The following is a 21824-nucleotide window of genomic DNA, read 5'->3' on the forward strand; positions in this document are numbered from 1 at the left end:
ATGTTCTTAAAGATGACGGCTGAAGGAATGCTGGTGCAGATCACAGACAACACTCCTAATCTAGTTGAGCATCTTGCTAAAGAGAAGCTACTAAACATGACTTTGTAGTCATGAATTGCATAATCTCTACTTTAGTTATCTGATAAACAGGGAAGGGGATTAACATTGGATAGAAAAGGGTCCTCTATCTGTGGGGTTTAGCTCAACCTTTGCCTAACTCCACCCCACCCCCATCACCACCACCATAAATCCTTGGCTAATGGAGAGATCCCATGGTTACAGTGAATAGCTACATTCTGCAGACCTTTCCATAATGAGAATGCCACTAGGCATGCAGTGCTGCTACAGAGGCAGGCTGAGGACGCAATCAAGGATCTATAAAACCATGGGTTAGTGCACATTGTGAGAAGCAGGAGCCACAAATTAACACCACTCTGGCAAACTAGAACACCAATATATGGTGCCACAATTTGTAGCATTTTCATAAAAGATTACAGTAGACTCTCATTAGGCTCTCTCATCACCCAGGCTGCAAACAAATGACTAAAGATTTAAATTAGGGCTCATTTCCAGTCTCATCTTTTTTGTTGCTGCCATTGAAAGAATGGGGCTGTGACCTAGTGAGTGAAGGAAGTATGGATGATTAAAGCAACCAAGAATCAGGATCCTTCCCTAGGAATAACAAGTACTCCTTTCCTTCTAGGGTGGAAATGGATAGCAGTGAAGTAGTATGAATGATCCCGTTGCCACAATAACCTCAGTAGGCACACACCTGAGAGCATTCAGTGTTAAGTAATTGGTTACATTTCCAGAATAAAACCCACTGTACGCACAGTGCAGGCCATGGCTCCCCAAGAAATCCAGTCTGCAGGAACCTAGGAAGGCCCAAGTGACCACCAACTGTTTACACTGAACTATTACTCTGAAACCGAATTGATCGTTTAAAAGCCAGTTAAATACCTCCAAAACCCAGCAATATTTTGATGGTTTTAAAAAATCTTGCAGGAATTCTGACTGGCCACTAGACAATCCACTGAGGCCCACAGGTTTGCTGATTCCTGACCTTAGCTATTTTTCACCTTAATTAATGCAAGATTCTTGTATAAGTGAACATCAGAATGACCATGGTAGAATTAGCAATGACCTTTAAATTTACCCATACTTTTCAATTGTGTAAAACATTGGGACTGCTTCATACGGTCCCTCAACCTTGAAATTTGAACAGAGAATTTCAGAACACATAAATGGTTATCATAACTTTTAGAGGAAATACAAGGCTCTTCTCTTGATTCTGTTACTGCTTACACACATTAAGAGTCTTTCAGTTTTATAGAGCCGTGTGCGATATAGCATTGATTAAAAGACAAACGCCAATCGTCGCTGTACATTTTCATCTGGGGCAGAGGGGAGAAATTAGGAAGCATTTTTCTGTTCTTAAAGTGTCTTATGCTTAAAGAACTCACAGGGGATGCTCTAGCTTTGTTCTCCCAGGCTATTGTTGCAGCCCCTAAGTCAAACAGTTGCTGCTACAACAAAAGCACTCACAAAAATCTCAACCTCATCTTGAACCCTGAAGATTTTTATGGCTACTCCCTCACTAAATCCTCCCCCTAAACCACATTAAAGGACTCATTGTTTTCAAAGGTCATGGTAGGTTTCATACTAAATTTTAATACAATAAAAATTCTACAAGAATATTATAATGTTTTACATAGGTGTCATATAAGACAGTGTGAGAAAGCAGAAGGAACCTCAACTTGCTTAGCCTTTTATAATGCAAACTGTAGAACCAATAGAATCAGTATCTTTCAAGATAATTGTAATTACATTTCTTAACAGTTTTTCCTAGTAAGATCAGATAGCACTGTGGATGATTTTTAAATGAAGTTGATCTAAGAACGGCCAAAAGAAAATGCATACGAGTTTAAGCTGATACATGTACATAAGCATAAAGAGTAACTCAGATGTATGTGTATGTAAGGAAATCATACATGTGAACAATATTATAAAGATACAAAATGTGATTTTTTTTAGTAAGTCACATGTTGATCTATAAGCAAGTGCACCTTGTTTTATTTTACTTGTGACCTGTACTATTCACAACATGAATAAAAGTTGCATACGGGCTACAAAGAATATGGATGGCTTGTTTTTGTTTTTCCAACATGTCAGTACCACAGCATTCCAGGAGAAAAATCTGGATGCTGTTATTGTCTAAGCATAATTTCCTTATTTGCTGTTGAAAAGTATCATCTAATTTTTTATTTTTATCTAAAGAGTATTCTTTAGATATTTACTTCTGTTTTTGTAGTTTGGTTACAAAAACCTCTCAACTCACTACAAAGGATTTAGCTTGGAAATAAAAACTAGAGTCTACACAATTAACTTATATTATCAGTGACAATTAGTGCTTCACAGTATGGCAGGCACAAAAACCTGATCTCTGAGAGCAAGGAAAGAATTGACCCTCGTCCCTAAGTACCCAAACCAGAAAGTGATTAAATGAAGCATTTTACTGGAATGAAAGAGGGAAAATATACAAAGTGACCAGTTTCAAGACATCTTGTTTACTGGGAATGCAATTTTCTAATTATAGAGACTTGTATCTATAAAGATTACAGACATGACGCACCTTAAAATCACAATTTATAAATAGATTAGCACATTTTTAATTATGCATTATTTTCTCTACTTCTGGTTTAAACTCATCTCAAAATAGCGCACCCTCAAGTATTTGTTTAGCCATGTTTAAATTTCAAGAGCCAATAACAGCTGTTTGGGGGAGAGATCTCACACATGTGTTACTTAAATCTTAACAAAATCTTGCTCCCTTCACACCATCAGCGATGTCTCAAACACCAACAAGGCATCAAGGAAAGATTTTTTCCCCCCTTCTTTTGCTTGTCTTCACAAATGCCTTATTTGGGCTCAAAACAATTACATTTTGTAGTCAAACATTAGTATTAAGGAAAAGAAATTCTTAGTAAACTCAAAATTTCTAGGATTAGAATAATTCCCTTCCCATAACTGGATTGTTGCATTGGTCAAATAAGATTACAAAGCTTTAATTACACCCCAAAATAGATAAATTTGCTTAAGGGGGCTTTATTTAAAATGAAAATCTATAAACACATGGCTTTTTTTGCTTAAATCATTTTTTGCGCTCTTCCCGAGAAAGGCTCAGTATGTGAAGAATGCATCTATCTTAAAAGGGTGCACAATGGACCAAGGTCTGTCTCCCATACCCTGTTATTGATCTTTACAGATGCTGGAGATTCCCAACCCCCCATTCTGAAGGATAGCTTAAGAAATAAGACTTCCTGCCTAGCGACTGACAGGGCTGAAAGACCAGATTGTGTTGCTCTATGGATCAGGCCTGCCATAGTGAAAGCCTGAATAGAATTAACCCTCTGTGAACTAAAACAAAAACATTTGTATGCCCAGCTGTGATAGAGGTTAATTTAAATGGACATGGCCCCTAAAGTCTTAAAAAAGACCATTTACAATCTAATACTCTTCAATGTAAAAAGCATTATTTTTACAAAAATACAGACTTTAGCCTTAATTTCAGAGGCATCGGTTAGAATATTTAAAGAAAAACATAAAAGGAAAATACCATTTCTCTGCCACTGCAAATACATAATAGTTTTTGTTCATTTTCTCCAGTTATTAGAAACCACTCAAACCAAAAATGATGCCATATCACATTGCCTTTGTTTCTTCAGAGGCAAAATTATATCGTCTGATCATATGGTATCAAAAAATAAAGAGGACAGACAAAGGAATCTCTGCTGACCTTTTTTTTTTTTTTATAAAGTGCAGACAGCGTATTTGATATAAAAACACAACTTTCTCTTCCAAAACCTAATGTTTCTTCACCATCAGATGATCAAAAACTAATCTACAAAATGCAATTTGTTGAGTGCTGGCTCTCATTAGCTGCCTTACCCTCTCACACAGCTGTTGCACACACAAGTGAGGAAATCATTTATCCTGCAGTTTCATTGGATCAGACTTCTCAAATATATCAAGTAAATATATGCACCAAATATTATTGGCAAACAGTGCAAGTTCTAAAACAACTGTACACAATTCACCTGCAAAGCAAAAAGAACATTCAGAGCAGGAAAGAGCACACTGCTCCAAAACGTAATCCATAAGAATTCTACAGGATCTTCAGTGACTCATAACACATTTATCTTAAATTAAAAGACATTTAACATTTAATTTTATATAAATAAAATTATAACACTGATCAGAGCCAAATGTTTTACAAAGAGCTTTGAACAAATGCTAGCCCCTTGAATTTTTGTGTAGTTTGCCAAAATGATACAGCCATGTGCTTCACCTTTTGACTGTGGAGCTGTATTTTGCAGATGTTATAATACCCACAAGATTCAAAGTAACATTTTCCATGAGTAGATGTTTTACACTGTTTACTCTTTTCATCAGATTTACTAACTGAGCAATTTCTCTGTCCTGATAAAGTCATGAAACTTTTTTCATGAGCACTCAGCGGCAATTCAGTAGAAGGTTATATTTTGGCTAAAATTGGTCAGATTATGTTTCTTTAGGCGTAGAAATTCTGAAACAGTGAAACAAAAAACTAGCAAAGGCCCATGGGAAACATTTCTCATGGATGCAGTCTGTTACCTAAAGGTGTAATTTTCAAGAGTGAAAGAATTAAAAGGTGCAATGATTAAAAACCCAGAGGAACTTCAGCCACAATGATTTAAAAAAACAAATACACTATTCTAATACAAAAGTACTTTTTTTAAAAAAGACTAAATCTATTTAAAGAGACTCATCAGTGGAGACACTGCCAATGTTTTTAAGCATAGAAAAAAACTGTAAAATAAATATCTGTGAACTAAAATTAGTCCCAGGAGAGATGAAACTTATCAAGAGTCCACATAACCCTGATACTATCAATAATTAACAATACTAAATAGAGCTTTTCCAGATGGTCAAACGGATTAGGGAATTTAAAATATAAACAAATTAAGTCACAGAACAAATAGAATACATTTTAAAAAAAATTAAATAATCTGAAGTTCAATTAAGCATTTAAGATTTGTGTGTAAAACATAAAAGCATTCAATCTACACTTTTAAAAAGTATGGGGAGTTTTAAATAATGAAAACAACTCTCTGCAACAAACCTTAGTGGCAGTCTTCAAACTGCACACAAAAACCAGTTGCGTGCTCTTGCTAACTCTCCTCCCCTTGAGGCTACTGTTTGCTATAAACCTTCATAATATTTCCCTAACACTGAGATAGTTCTCCCAAAGTTATGAACCAACTCCTTTACCTTCCCATGTATCCATTTCATGCTTCTCCGAGTTTGCTGGGGAGTTCTGTAGCAGCCATGAAGAAATGTATTACAAAACAGCCACCAGCCTGATGGTGAAACCTCACAATCCTTATTGCCAATTTCTCTCTAAGCTTTGGATACAACAGTCATCCTCACAGGTCAGTTTACAAGCTGGTCATGTGATTAGAAAGTTCAAGCCCTAAGGTCACAACTTGCATGGACTCCGTTTATTACCAAAGGTTATCTAAGTGGAACTGATAGCCTTATTTTCTTCAGTTAACAATGCTGCCTCACACATCTCTGAAAACTAGTAGGGTAACATTAGCTCAAAACATCCCTTTGCCCTGACATCTCACAGATGTAATATGTGAACTGATGATATCTAATTAAAAAGCCATCATTAAGTGATGTGATAATTCCGAAGCATTTCTCATCTTTACAGAAGCATTCTATTTTATTACATAAAACCTGACTGATCCAAGCTTAAAAGCGTCACAGGAGTTGCACTTATCACGAAAAGAAACTCTCCTGAAATCGTTACATCTGTATTTGTGATGACAATAGTAAGCCTTTCTAAGAGAAAAATGAAAAAAATACGTTGTTGCTGGCCTGAAGGCTATTTCATTATGACCTAAAAAGGCCCTCTGCACTGATCAGTCCTTAAAAGCTCCACAGAACCAGGATAAAATAACCAGGCCTCCACAAAACTACTCCAAACAAAAGATGATGTGCAAAAGTCAATTATTAAAATATGTTAGAAACCTCAATCCACTGAAAAGCACAATCTTAGCATACATTACCTTCCATAAAGTATGAATCTTGCTTCCTTCGCTCCCCCACCCCACCCCACAGTCCTGCAGCTTTTAGAAAAGCATCATGCTACTGCCTTCCAGATTAGGGAGCCATGTCAACAATGCAACAGAGAGCAGCCCATCTCCCTGACATTGCACTGGAGAAAGCCAGGCAGCTAGGATCTTTATGCTAATGAGCTGTGATGTCACAGATAAAAGCCTTTCAACATTCAGTTAACAAGAACTTGAAATAAAAATGCATTCAAGACAAAACAGTTTCTGAAAGCCCAACAACACGTCAGGAGCTGGAGGATCCAATTCAGATCATCTTCAGGTTAGAGAGCCCCTTCTCCTTCTCCCTCCCAAGAGCCTAGCCTTCTTTCTGCATAAGCCAAAACATGGCACCTCCTGAAACATTCCACACGAGCAGGACCCTCATTAAAGGGTGGGACAGTGATTTATCACAAGGTGGCCATGTGATTGGATGGCAAATATTTGCTAAGCCTCATCACTGGTGACTTTCCCTGACCAATGGGGCCAGGAGCTCCAGCTCCAGATCATTTTACAGGATGGGGCTCCGCAGCTCAGATAGAAAACAGCAAACAGAGCATGGAAGGAAAGGCTGCAATATAGCCACAAGTAACTTCTCCAAAAACAGCTAGTTAGTGCACTGAATTCATCGATGAACTGGAGTCTGAATTAAGATTTTGTAAATGTTATTACAATGATCACAGGCTGAATGGGGAAAAATATTAGAAGTGCAAAAAATGTAAAAGCAAAAGAACCTGAAAATTTATCGATCTGCTCCTTTCACTGGGACCCAGGCAAGTTATCAAAACTTAATATCCATTCACAAAAGCTATTTTCCTCATGTATTATTCTTTGTGAAGTCTCTATGAAATATGGATTTTGTGAGCTGTCAGAATGTACCTTTGAGACAGTAATGAAAGAACTTTCAGGATTTCAAAGCTTAAGGACAGCTCTAAACAACCTTTTCCTGCACTGAGAATTATTGGTATACCTAGGAAATTGTCTTTATGTATTCATTACCAGCAGGAGAGACTGGTAATTCTTGTGAAAACTTTCCTTAACTTGAAACAGATTATATAATTGTGATCTTGTTTTTTTATTTTTTATTTTATCATTTTTAACATACTTTCCATTCTAGTATTAGCAAATGTTATTCTTAATCTGTTCCGGCTACCTTTAAAAGACACCTTTGTGTTTACAATACTGAAATACAGCTACCTCTGCGGTGGAGCAAAGTAGTTAACCAGAGAACAGCATGCTGTACAAAATTCGGAGGGGAAGTTTTGGTTAAGGACCCTAGGCTGAATACTGACGTGCCCAAGGAACACACCCCTCTAGTGGTTTAATGTCTTCTGAATGAACCACAACACAGAAAACGTTGTGGAACGCTCGTTACACACCTCAGAAGTTGAAGAGGCATGAATAGATCATGTCAAGATTTAAGCCTGTGATTCCAGAGTCTGGCTATTCCAAACTTAATGCTTAACCCACCAAACCATCTCCTCCAAAACTCAGGAGCACAGTGCATTTATATTCTTATAAAAAAAATACAGGAGTTCCCAGACTGGAACAGATACGTGGCATCCATCTAGTCCAGCCTCCTGCCTCCAACAATAGAGGTATCAGATGTTTCAAAGGAAGGTGCAAGAAACCATGCACTAGGCAGATATGGGATCACCTGCCCCTCATGAGAGTCGAATCCTAATTCCTCAGATAGAAACAGGTTTAAACCCTACAGCATGTCTTAGATCCTTACCAAACTATTCTAGCATGAACAATTGTGACTCTAGGTATTTTAATTCATAGAAAAGTCCAGCTCCTCTTTAAATCTTGCTGAGCTGTTGGCCTTTGTCACAGGATATTATTGAGGCTATGAGTTCCACAGTCTAGTTGTGCACTGTGTGGAAATGCATTTCCTTTTATCACTTTTGAATTTTCTGCTTTCCTTCTCTTCACCATTCATTATTTTATATACATTTTATCATGTCCCCTCTTATTTGTCTCTTTTCCAAGGTAAAAAAATCCCAGTCTTTTCAATCTCTTTTCACATAAGTTTTTCCAGGTGCCTAATCATTCTCGTTGCCTGTTTCGGAACTTCTCTAATTCTGCCATAGCCTTTTTGAGGAGGTGTGGCCAGGACTGAGAGCAGTATTCCAGATGAGTGCAAACTATGATTTATATAATGACTGTTCTCTATTTTTCACTGTCCCATTCCATATGCATACTAATATTTTGTCTGATTCTTTTGACCATAGTTGCACACTGATGTCCCTCTGCTGTTACTTGCAGCCCCAAGCCTGTAAGAAACTGACAGTCATATGGACAAAGGCTCTGCCTACATTCTGTAGAAATGATCAGTTCTACACAGCACTGTGTGCTAAAACACATGGACTCAGCCCCTCTTACATTCTGCTTGCTAACATTAAGATTGAAGAGCAGCCAAGAGAGGCAGGAAATCCCCAATTTCATATTTAATAGGAAGATGTTAGTAACTAGCGCTCACAAGACTTCCAGTTCCTGCCTTGAAAGGGACCTTCACCACTGATACTGTGCGAAGGAAAGTAGCCTGAAGGTCACTGATCTCATTCCCTTATAAATATTTCAGAACTCACACTCTTTGAATCAAAATAACATCTCTCTGATGTAGCCATATTGATTAAATCAATCACAATCAAGTTAAAGTTTTTTAATCGATGTACGTAACTGAATTAAAATATTTTCAACTGAAGTGCCTTAGAAGAGCTGTTGTCTGAGCTGCACAAAACCTGCACTTCCCTTCATTTCATAAACACTGAAACCATCCGGGGCCAATAAGAATGCTCTATACTTATAGCAGTTAATCATTTTCAAGAGTACATTATAAAACGGTTTCTCTACTGTCAGAGTTAGATCATGTATTACTGAAATTTAAATTAACCAATTTTCTGTCTTCAGGCTATTTAACAAATTGGGATTTGGATTTAACATAAGGACTTCAGCATTTTAACATAAGTCTGTTTGTTTACCAGCGACCACACAAGAGCTGATCTGAAGCTTTGCACCTAGAGTAACATGAAAAAAGAAAAGGAGGACTTGTGGCACCTTAGAGACTAACAAATTTATTTGAGCATAAGCTTTCGTGAGCTACAGCTCACTTCATCTGATGCATTCAGGTTTTTTTTCCCACTGAATGCATCCGATGAAGCGAGCTGTAGCTCACGAAAGCTTGTGCTCAAATAAATTCGTTAGTCTCTATGGTGCCATAAGTCCTCCTTTTCTTTTTGCGAATACAGACTAACACGGCTGCTATTCTGAAACCTATGAAAAAATAAATAGGTTTTGGAACTCTGCAGAAAGGAAAAGAACAGCAAGAAATGGCAGACGGAAACTGAACCCAAGAATAAAGGTGTGTGCTTTTCTTTCTTCTGTTCAGATGCACATTCTGAGTGGGAATTTTGAATAAGTCACAGCAGCATTTCAATAGAAATATGAAAAGAAAAAAAACTTTATGTAAAAAGCAGCAATAGTAGACCAGGTTGTGTAAGAAGTTTATACCTGTGTCTCCAGTATTAGGGAAGCTGTTGCAGTCACACCTGGAAGTGGGATTAAACTGGCCCTTAATTATTTTGCGAATGAGTAATGCTGGACAGAAGTTTTCCTTGAAACAGACCAAAAATTCCAAATCAAAACCTTTTTTAAAAATAAGTATTTCAATAAAAATCCACCATGAAAGTGATTTCCAAAATTTTGTTGTGAAATGAAGTTTTAGAATTCTTCAAAATTCAGAAATGTAGTTTCAGAAATTATCTTTTTTCATGATTATTTTTACTATTTTCTGTGTTTACATTATTTCTTAACATTGCAGTAGTAGTCATGTAAATTATATTATGCATGACTTCTACTGACATAATTGAAATATTGTATTTTAAAATTTTTAAAAACTAAAATTTGGGAATTTCAGCAACAAATTTGTAAAGTCTCAATTTTGGAAATTCTGTTTTATGAGAAATGAAGAAAATGTGTTTCTGTTCTGAATCAGAATGAGAAAATTTGAAATGTAAAAAATTCTTACAAAAAACAGATATTTCTGAGTTTGACCAAACTTCACAGGCATGTAGGTGAGGCCCCCACTATAAATCTCTGAATTCATGCTATCCAAATCAGGCAGCAGCCAAAAATCAAGCAGTTTGTATCATGAGCAAGCAACAAATACATGAAGGGTAATATGGTTAGGTGGTGCTAGACACATGCAAGACAAGAGGTCAAAGATAGACAGGAAAGCAATCCCAGGACTTAAAACACATACACCACACCACAAAGCTCTATGATGAACCTAACTAATGGAATAGTGTCTCCCAAAGGAAGTCATGGAAACACCATAGCTGGAATGGATTTAGAACTATACTGGACATAGTCCTGGAGTGAACAATCCTGCAACAGAAAAATGGGGGACCAAGAGGTCTTTTTCCCTTCTGTCTAATTTCTATATTTCTTTGATCAGGAAAAGTGGAACACTGCACTTACTTACCTATCCCTCTCAAGGTAGTTTAGCAAGTTTAACTACCTACCTAACTGCCAAGCTAAGGCTAGAGAAGGGTAAATAGCCCAAGAAGCAGCCAATAAACCCTTCCAAATTACTCAAAACCCACTTCGTCTGTGCATGATCTAGTTTGCTAACAGCATGTCTCTCACATTGGGCAACACTGAACCCTCAGAACACGTAAAAATTGAAGGACTCTAATTGTTCTGTAAAAGATGAGGCCGGAAGGTAGATGGACAGTGTACAGGAGAATAAGACAGGAAGGGGAAGTTCGTTCAATTGACTGAACCAAACAACTTTAGAACAGGGCTAGTGAATGGGCAAAAGTTCTGGCTGGTTTCTAAATTGTCATCAAATCCAATTCAAACCAAAAATCCCAATACTATTATAACTGATGGTGTACGTTTTAAAGCAACACCAGCTCATAACAGCAAAAGCCTGATGTGCTAGTTAAAAACTGGCCTGGGTACAATCCTATCTGCAAGCAATTGATTCATTGTCCTGACAGCACATCTATAACCTGCAGGCAAGGGGAAGGGCAGGAGAAAACAGAGTTATATGAGTATTTAGGTAAGGTTGGCAAGGGCTCTAAGACGACAGTAGGTAGAAGATTTCTTCAGGCAGCCCACCCCACTTTCACCAGGCTTCTCCCTCACCTTACCAGTAGGATACACTCCCAATACAGGCTGACTTTGGCATGAGCATAGCAATAGAGTAGTATGAGTCTACCAGGAAGGGAAAATGTACCCCCCATCCTCAATATTAGAATATCATTAAAACTTTACACCATCACCAAACGATAAAGGGGAAAGCCAGCTGAGCTGGTGAAGTCAGGCTTCTGGCAATACTGTCGGCAAGGACTGTCCTCATACTGATGGCCCAGCATTTTCCTTCCAGCTTAAGTCTACTGGAAGACGACACCATCTGGACAAGTTAGAAGAGATGATTGGGCAGATCACAGGACATGAGAGTTGGAGGAGGAAACTAAAGTGGAGACGGAGTTGTGCAGAGCATTAAAAGATAGTCTGCAAAAAATGAGTGCATTTGTTCCTTTTTTCATTTCTTTGCACATCGTGAAGTAGGCCTGAAAGATGCGGTGATGGTGTGTTTTGAGGGTTTTTCCTATTTGGTTTTTACAATACAGAATATAGATGTTTCTTACCTGCCCCATTTTTCTTGGAAGAAATCTCTAAGGATGACTGGAGAACTAGCAGATTTATGACCATTCAAATAAAACTGATTGATCGAGGGGAAGTTATCTTTATTCGGATTGTTTAAAGCTCTTTATATTTTTAAACTGGTAAAGATTCAAGGCTCCTGCCTCTTTAATTTGGAGCTGAGAAGAACTCCAAAATAATGAGTAAGTACCTACACCCCATGACCATTTAAAAAAAAAAAAAAAGATTTTCGGGGCAATCTTAGGAATATTTAAGGATCTATCTTCTAGCTTTGTAACACCTCCACCTATTCTCTGTTGCATGTACAACAGTTACAAATGTTTATAATTTACCTTTAAACAAATACAAAATGCGCACATGCACCAATGCAGATCTCAGCACCCACTCCCCTAAACCATCCACTCCCCCTTTCCACCATCTCATGCCAAGAGTCTTCCCAGGCCCGCACTGTACCCTAGCAAGGCTCTGGATACTCTCCTGCCCCAACCCCACTCCAGCAGCTGCTCCTATCTCCAGCAGAGCCTTGAAACATGAGCTGAGCCTGGCAGGACCTGACTACAAGTAGGGGATTCAAGTCAAGTATGAAAAGAACTCTACATTCTTGGGCACAGGTTGGAGTGCAAGGGTCTAGTTCTGAGGAAGGACAACTTGGCAGCTGATTTTATGCTGTTGCGTCTTTCCTGGGTCTTCAGATGCCACTGTGTGTCGGACGAGGGCTCTTAACAGCCACATTATAATAACCGTCCCCTTTCCCCATTGAGTGGCCAGGAAGCAGCTGCCTGGTTTGGACCTGAGCACGGAGAAAGCTAGGCCCCCGTTCCAGGCCTGGATTGGGCTGGCCAGTGCCATGTGGTTCATATCCTAAGTCATCAGTGAGACCCACCGCCACCCCCACTTCAACCACAACTGTTTGCAGGGGATTAGCAAGATGGTCCCATGGCAGGGGTAGGGGATGAGGGGACAGGAGACCAGGCCAGTCTTATTCCAGGGCGGGTAGTGTGCAGCAGGCCCAGGGTGTGTTTCAGTAATGGCTAGGAAGGCGAACCAAATGGCACCAGCCAGCCTATCCCAGGGCAGGGATCCGGGGCTGGCCTGCCCAGGCTGTCGCAGTTATGCCCAGCTGGTGCAGAGAGAAGGCAGCATGGACAATGCAGTGACTAGGAGTCCTGGCCCAGCCTTCCCCAGTGACCTTCTGCAGGCGTGGGGGACATGCCACAGCATAAACTTGGTTGCCACGTTGGCCCCCCAACCTCCGCTAGACCTTTGCAACCCAACCTGCATAAATACTGGGGTCAGGGCAGGTGTGAAAATCACTGTGTACTCTCAGGCTCAGGTCAGGGTCAGACTTGCTGTGGTGTCGTACCGTTTGGGTTGGGCTTTAAAATAGGGCCCAAGCAGACTTCTAGTCTCCAGCCTGCAGGACACAGAGCTTCCCCTGGACTCCTACCTCTGTTAACTCCCGTTTCCTGTGCTGCAGTGAGACAGTTATTGTTGAGCTCCGGCCATCTGCCTCCGCCGCATCATACCTGTCCCGGGTCTCTAGCTCTTCGCACACATGGCCTGGCAGCTGCTATCGTAGGCATCTGCAGCACCAGTGGCCCAACAGTTTAGTGGCCAAAGTGGCCTGCAAACAACTCAGGCAAAATTCCTAAACTGCTCGTGTTTTCTACCGAGAGTCCCAATTCCCTCAAAACTGGCCCCAAATCCTGACACACATTAATATCAAACGTGTTAGTAACATTGAAAACTAGACCACACAGACTATCAGTGTAATCCCAGCTCAAACCATCTGCCTGCCTGCTCTGGAAAAGGCTGACAGTCTGATGGAAGAGAGGCAAGCAGAGCTCTGGAGAACATGTAGATTTTCATATCATAGAATTAAAGAAATGTAGGATGGGAAGGGACCTCATAGGTCATCTAGTCCAGTCCTCTGGGCTGAGACAGGACTAGGTATTTCTCTCGCTCTCTCTCACAGTGAAGGAACCTGGAGTGTGCTGCACATACAGGCATGCTGCATATCCAACAGGCCCCTCCATTCTTTTCAGAGACGGTGGAAGGATTATGGGGCATTTCACTACCTCACCGGACTCCGCTCAAGTGAACAACATGACCTATCAAAATAGGCAATTTTACTGTTTTGGCTACGGAGGCTTCTCATGTCTACAAGTGTAACCTACTAATTCAGCCTGGCCTATAGGTCAGCAAGAGCCAGGAAGCTTCCTTGCTATATTCAAGAGTTGGAACTTCATTGTTTTTAGATCACTATCTTTTTTCACTTGACATGAGGACTTCATTCTGCATCGAATTAGTACCAAAAAATGGGTACGGTGCAGCGAGCATGCTGTTAACATCACACAGGGGGCTACTTACGAAATATAGAGGGTTTTTAGCTTTCCGAATCCTTTTGAACACTGCTCCCATACCAAAAAGCAAGGTATTCTGAACAAAGCTTCAGAGACATAGTACATATGCTAACACACTGAAAAAATTCATTTGACTACTGTTAGTGTGTTTGCCCACTATCAGTCCTTTGGTGTCAGAAGAGTGTTAATTTTAAGGACTGTTCACATGGCAGTGCAGTTTGACTTTCACCAACACACACTTCTCAATTCAGAGATAAGATTTAAAAAGTCAGATTAAGATACATTATGACTAATTGTTTAGCACCAAAAAATGCACTGGTACATTCAACAAAGAAGATTTGAAAAGTTATGTGGAGTTTAATTTCCTGGTGTTGGTAGGTTTTCAACATCCAATACTGTTTGGATGAAGTTTTAGCGGCTTGGATTGTAAAAAATAAAAATAAAAAAAAAATCAATCAAGATTAAAAAGAAAACATTGAACTGAATGCAAATTGATTCGATACAGATAGTGCCAAACACAAAAGCCTACCAACATGTGCAATTTCAGAGTTAGACAGTTCTCAAGAAGTGTGTGCAACAGCTTTGAGATCTGTCCCTGTCTCTCATGTAAAAGTGTAGTTAAAATGGTTAGCTGTTTGTGTCGGATGTTCAATAATCCACACTCAAGCAACTACAAAATAGTTATACCCATTAAAATGGGTAAGAAAGGCCATGTGCAATATCCAGTTTTTAAACTCAATTGATTTTTTTAATCACAGTCTCCAGTACACCCCAATAGTCAAAACGTCATTTAAAAACAAAACAGCTCCCCTATTTTAGGATCATGGTAGCTCCACTGAACAGGTCTCTAATTCCTCCCACCCCAATCATTTCATAATCCTTCACAGCGCTAATGAAGCGTTGCTCATTTTCATAACAATGGGACACACTGCCATGCAACCACTTTCTGAGGCACAAACACCTCTGCGGAATGAATGGAGTCGAGGTTGTGGATTACAATATTGAGGACATTTGAATGTTTATAGCAACTTAAAATGTGAATTGGTTCCACACACTTCAACTTGCTTTGTAAAAAACAGGGGGAAAGTATGGCCAGGGCCAAACCAAACACTGAAATGCTTTTGTTTACAGTATGAAACTATATATAAAGAAATGTCAGGTTCTTGATTTTGCTTTTATATCTCTTTACCAATGCAGATACGTCCACAAACAATGGATACATAAAGGCAAGAATCAGAGGTTCAGAAATGTCCATGGCACCTTCCAAACACAAACAGAATGCAACAGCTACTGAATGCTACACAGGCAAAGAAAAAATTTGGCCTAAAAATCTGATAAGTATGTAAAGACGAACGTACAATGGGGCACTCTGGGATGCGGTATGCAGGGATTTACCTGTTTGACTACCGTTGGTGTTTTAGGCCTGGTAAGTGGCAATGCAGAATCTAGGCATTGCTTCCTGGTGTTGAGTTATTTTAACTGAATCTTACCTGCCAAAGTACTGGGAATTTGTATGGAAAGGTCTGAGTTTGAAAAATGTAGGGTTACAGACTGCCAATTAATCCTCTAAAACAGGGGTTCTCAAACTGGGGGTCAGTACCCTCAGGGGGTTGCAAGGTTATTACATGCAGGGTCGCGAGCTGTCAGCCTCCACCCAAACCCCGCTTTGCCTCCAGCATTTATAATGGTGTTAAATATATAAAAAAGTGTTTTTAATTTATAAGGGGCGGTTGCACTCAGAGGCTTGCTATGTGAAAGGGGTCACCAGTACAAAAGTTTGCGAGCCACTGCTCTAAAATGTGTCGTAAAAACCTCAAATATCAATTAAAAACAATATAAATAGCAACTTCTGTAACCAAAATTAATGCAACAGTTTGGTAATTGTAGAATGACAAAAATATGGAGAAGAGCAGTAAGCCATTAGCTTACATTACAAAAAAGCAAGTGTGGGGCATGTACCCTTCAAGGCAAAGGCCATAATTCATTCCAGTCTCCAATCCACAACCCTAGCCATTCTTGTCTGGATATGATCATAGCGACATGCCAGTGGAGCATTACAAACTGCTCTTATTTGGATCAGACTATGGCAGCTTTTGTTGGCCTGAAGGAGAGCAAGTTGTTTTCAAACATAAAAAGAATGCTAACCTGGTGAGCACATCACATGCCAGTTCCTTTTCAAAGGATCTTGTCCAGTATCCATCCATCTGGTATTTCCAGTAGAGTTAGAGTGAGGAGTTATAACCTAATCTACAACTTGCACGAGTGCTTTATTATACTAAAGTATTTGCAATTCTGTCAGACAAGAGTTTGTAAATCCACAGATAACATGTTTCAGCTACACTGATTCTGACAGGGTCACATCTACATTACTGGGGAAGTTACAGCTTTCATTTGATGCAATGGAAAACAGTTCAGTTACAATAAAATATACCATGTCCATTTTCCATATACAACTCCCTTGTCCCCTATTCTTTGGTACACATTCCTTTGTTTTAATCATGGATAAAGAAGAGATTATTGTTTACATTTGAAAAACTGGTTTACAAAAACTTGGAAAGATCTATAAAGAACGTTAACTAAAACACGAGCTTGGTAACTAATCCTCTCTTCATTATTTAATGCATTGAGAATGAATTAACATGGCAAAAACACTCATCTGGTGTACATGAAGTAAAGACTCTTCCTTCTTACTAGTCCGATAGATAATTGTGCAAAAGTTATATTTTTACGCCATATCCACTTTTCATATTTGTGTGGGAACTGAATTCTTTAGCCTAATCAATTTAACGTGGTGCGATAAGTATTTCAGTGCTATTGGTCTGATCAGGGACATGTAGCAGAAGCTATCTCCATAGAAAGGAAGAATGCAGAGGTGAGGTTAAGCACCGTTTAGAGAGGTTACCCTTATAGGAAAGGAAGAAGAAAAATGGAATTTTAGGAGTGAGATGTATATGGTTTTACTGCCTCAGGGAGTAAGTACAAGAAAAGAGATCTGCAAGGATTACATTGCTATCAACAGGTGATCCAGTTCCTTTCTGGGTCTTAATAAAAAGGGCTTTATTTGGAGGTCATGACTTCCGTCAAAACCAAAGTTTTTAGAGACTTATTACTGAAATATAGGATTCTGTCTCTCTATGCTTGGTAATTAGAGGAAGTAATAGAAAACTGGTAGGGTAGGTTCAGGTCATTCTAAAGGACATTCTGAAGTCTTTGAGGCAGATCCTCATCTCTGATTTTAAAAAAAAAGCATATATTCTGTGCTTGCACATGCATGCAGTGTGCTCCATTTTTCCATCTAAGCTAAGACACTAAACAGCCAAGATTGAATTTGAATTGTACATTCCTCAGATATTAATTTAAGCATTTAGTTTTCATAACATGGCCTAACTGGAGTAGCTAAATGAACAAACTCTTATGGAATTAACAATGCGTGAATAATGCTTTGCTACAGAATATTCTATCCTGAAGGAGCATATGACAAGTATAAACTGATATAGAAACACACACAGAAATCACTTCATCCAGAACTGAAATGCAGCCATTCTTGGGTGAAACATGAGAATCATGTAATAGTGCAGATGAGCTAGCCAGGATGCAAAAAAAAAAAATCTTTTGTATTTGATGCTGCTCGGGGAACTTTGTTAATTTCCATTTTTTTAAATTGCTAAACAGAAAAAGGGCAGAGTTACTTGGGGTCTATTGTGTAACTAACTTACCTGAGCACAACCATGTTAATTATACTTGGCTTGCTGCTGTTGCTGGTATTTTTACTGTTGGTCTGTCTATTATTATTATTTTATTAACATAGCCCTTGAGAATTTCTCCCAAATAGCGAGCTGCGTAAGTAAAACAAGCATTGATTAGCATCTATAGCAGAGCAGCAATTACATCACCTTCAAGAGCTGCCCTTGCCTTCAAACTTCAGTCAAAAATCCAACCAAGAGAGACAAAGGCTGCTGCACTGAGAGATGAGACCTTCAACAAGTAAAAAGGCAAATCCTGTAATGGCACCAACTAGGGATGTTCTGTCACCACTCAGCTGCTTGAGATAAAAAAAGGCATGGGAGAGATGCCCACTGAAATGACACTCCTTATGAAAAAGCACATAGCTTGTGGGGGAGGGGAAGGAAACAGCAATTAGAGCCATCTGGAACAACAAGGAAATCCACTTAGGCAGTGGGACAGTAGTTTCATCCGAGGAATAAATCTCTTGGAAACACCAATAAATAGGACCCAATCCCGGCAAAAGTTCATTGCTTTCACTGGTGCAAGCTCATGACCAAAAATTTACTTGTTTGTTTTCCCTCCCAACTATGTTCTCCAGATATTTGCACAAACCACTCAGAGGGAAATCCTGTAGAAGAAAATTGAGGTTTTATACCTCTTCCTAGCAACAGATCTGAAACAGATATAAAAAGTTATATGGAATATCCATTAATCCAGCTGGTTACAGTCAGAGCTTTCACAGACTATAACCCTTATTACAGGAAGGGAGTCGGCAGCAGAGAGCAAAATAAAAAAACCTCATTTCAGAGCTTAAATGACAACCAGAGTAACAGACCAACAGGCTCTCTGCTCTGGATTATTTTACTAGTCGTGGTGTCTCAGCTCCCCAGGGCAGCGGGAATCAAGACTGCCTGTGGAGTGAGAATACCCAGCCAGGAGCTGGACTGAAGGAGGGGAGCAGGCCCCTCGGGCACATGAAGGAGCAACACATTTAAACACTTTCTTCAGAAACCAACTGTGTAATTAATAAAAAGAAAAGGAGTACTTGTGGCACCTTAGAGACTAACCAATTTATTTGAGCATGAGCTTTCGTGAGCTACAGCTCACTTCATCGGATGCATCCGATGAAGTGAGCTGTAGCTCACGAAAGCTCATGCTCAAATAAATTGGTTAGTCTCTAAGGTGCCACAAGTACTCCTTTTCTTTTTGCAAATACAGACTAACACGGCTGTTCCTCTGAAATGTGTAATTAATACACATCCAAACTACCTAAAAAACAGACCAGCTAGCTCAGCTTCATTACCAGTAGACAAGGAGGAAGCAGAACAGAGAGAGAAGTGTCTCCTCTGAATCTTTAACATGCTATTGGGAAGTGGGGGCAGGGCAGAGATATCAGCTTCTTGCGGGACCAAGGAGAAAAAGGGGAAAACACAACAACAGAGGGATACAGTACCTAGGAACAAAAAAAGCAGAGTTTGCCATAAGACTGATGCCACAGCTCAGTCCAAGGCACAGGGTTCCTTCAGAGGCAGTTGTCTCCAGTGGAGCAAGACCTAGAAACTGCCAAATTTTCCACTCACTGTGTGGATTTAGTCAAATAACCTCTTCCCTGTGCTCAGGATGTTGTGAGAATTAATTACAATTAAAAAGTTTCCAAGTATTTTTGGGTGGTTGACAATGTTATTTAGTCCACTCTGCACTTGTTCTTAGGCTACAGAGCAGACCATGTGTTTCTAGAGAACAGAAGTGTATTTAGATTGTTCTATTTTTCTGCTGAAATACTGGGGTGTTCACAAACAGAACATTTGTAGTGCAAGTTCTGCCTACCAGTCCTTTCCTCACCCAAAATACAGGCAGCAGCAGTGATTGAATCCCAGCTTCTTTGCTGGGCAGCAGTATAGTAACTGATCCAGAGCACTGGGTGTCTGAATGTGGGCACGGGCAGGGCACTGCACATGTCACAACTTCCCACTTGTGAGCTAACTGGGAATTGAGCCCTCTAAGGGCATGACCTGTGTGCAAGGATCGAACAGAAGGGATGAGGTGAAGGAATGTGACCTGAAGGGGAAAATTCATTGGAACAGATCAGCAGTCCCTACCATACAGCTCATGCTCATGAGATAAATCTGCATATTGTATTGAAAAAAAAAAGTATGACTGAGGCTTGTAGTCTTCAAGATTTACATTTAATTAAAAAGGTGACATCTACTGTGAGGAGCACCCTAACCTGGCCTGATCTATGGCACTGGGCCTTTCCAGAGTCAGGAGGAAGAGACATCTGAAATAAAAACAACCTGCTAGCCAGGAAACATTGCATATGATGAACAAATGCATATGTGGGAGAGGGAGGAGGAACAGCTACTTCTCTTACAGGGCTCATTGAAATGAGAGATGTATTACTATAAGATAGTGAATTTCTTGGGTAATTGGGATTTGAACTCATTCTGAATCTGGTACATTAAATATTTTATATTTCCTATCAGAACATCTTGAGTCATTTTGGTGCTAATCTTGGCTAAGTTATTAGGTTTCACTGGATTCCTGAACATACTAAGCTTTCACCATTCAGATTCTGATGATTAAACAGTAGAGGGCAGCATCCTACAGACAGACAGGGACCACCACTAAAACCACACAGGAAGAATGGATGACAGTGAAAAAGGTTGTCACCCCATGGGCCCACAGGGATGCCTAATGTAAAGAAGCAAAACACTGAAGGCAGTTGTATATCCTGCAGAATGCAGTCTTAACAATAATTAACTTAAAAAAGTGATCAAAACAATGAAATATCAGACAACAAGGGATAGTGTTAACACCTCCAGTCAGAAATAGTTCGCACTTATTTGCATCAGTCAGAGGATGATGAATACGAAATACAAATAATGAATTAAACCTTAGCAATGCCAAGGGTAAGAAACTATTCTTATCCATGTTGAACAGATGGACAAAGACTCAAAAGGTGAATGACTTGTCCAAGTTCACTCAGTCTGTGGCACAACCAGTAATAGAAACAAGATCTCCTGACTTCCAGTCCTCCGTTCCAATGACTAGCCCAGTAAAAGTTCCCTGATACTTACAATTTCCATATATGTAGCTGATTTGTTATTTTTAAGTACATTTTGTTGCAGTGAAAGATGCCAGGCTGATAATCCTTATAACAGTCTCATTCCTGGCAGCAGTTGGAAAACTTTTCTCTGCCTCCTGCCAGCGTGCTACAAAGCTGAAATGGAGTGACTTATTTAAAAGTAATAATGAGTAAGCAGTGAAAAAGTATAAAGCAGGAGTGTGTCGGGGGTTGGCATCCCTATCTAAGCTCCTGTGCCTGATCGTAGGAGTCAGCCCCAAAATCCATGGTGAGGTAAGCAGGTACCTCAACCCATCAACTGAGTTGGTGAAGCCTCTCTACTACCCTAAGAGACCAAGACTAAAAAGTCCTCCCGTAGAGGAGAGGAAGTACCAGTTGGTATGCTTGGGGCACTGAGCCAATGAGTTTTAGCTGTCATTTCAGAGTAACAGCCGTGTTAGTCTGTATTCACAAAAAGAAAAGGAGGACTTGTGGCACCTTAGAGACTAACCAATTTATGTGAGCATGAGCTTCCGTATGCATCCGATGAAGTGAGCTGTACCTCACGGAAGCTTATGCTCACATAAATTGGTTAGTCTCTAAGGTGCCACAAGTCCTCCTTTTCTTTTAGCTGTCATTGAGGACGTATTAGGTACCAGAGTTGGTATCACCATCAGTATGAGTGCAAGTAACTTCACCAACGCTAACAGGGGGAGTCTGGTACGGAGAAGACTGAGGGGTCTTTAGCTGCCAGGTAAGTCTTCCGTACTGAGTACAACAGCCCTGGTCTTACTTGAGCCACTGGCATCGGTATCAGAGTAGACAGTACTAGACAAATCG

General features: G+C 39.7%; 1 protein-coding gene across 4 annotated transcripts in view; it reads right to left on the reverse strand.

The window, feature by feature from the left end:
* The window catches only part of NR6A1 (nuclear receptor subfamily 6 group A member 1), a 193809-nt gene that overhangs the window by 55096 nt on the left and 116889 nt on the right, over positions 1–21824 (reverse strand). Inside the window, exon 1 of one of the 4 annotated variants that reach the window (XM_075120405.1) lies at positions 6114–6472. The exons of the other annotated variants lie outside the window; for them this stretch is intronic. Within the exon in view, the coding sequence (XP_074976506.1) occupies positions 6114–6120 (7 nt within the window). The 5' untranslated portion in view covers positions 6121–6472. Of the gene's footprint in view, positions 1–6113; positions 6473–21824 lie in introns of those variants that run through there. 4 annotated transcript variants of the gene reach the window in all.

This window comes from Caretta caretta, chromosome 16 (genome assembly GCF_965140235.1).
Source record: "Caretta caretta isolate rCarCar2 chromosome 16, rCarCar1.hap1, whole genome shotgun sequence".
NCBI lineage: Eukaryota > Metazoa > Chordata > Testudines > Cheloniidae > Caretta > Caretta caretta.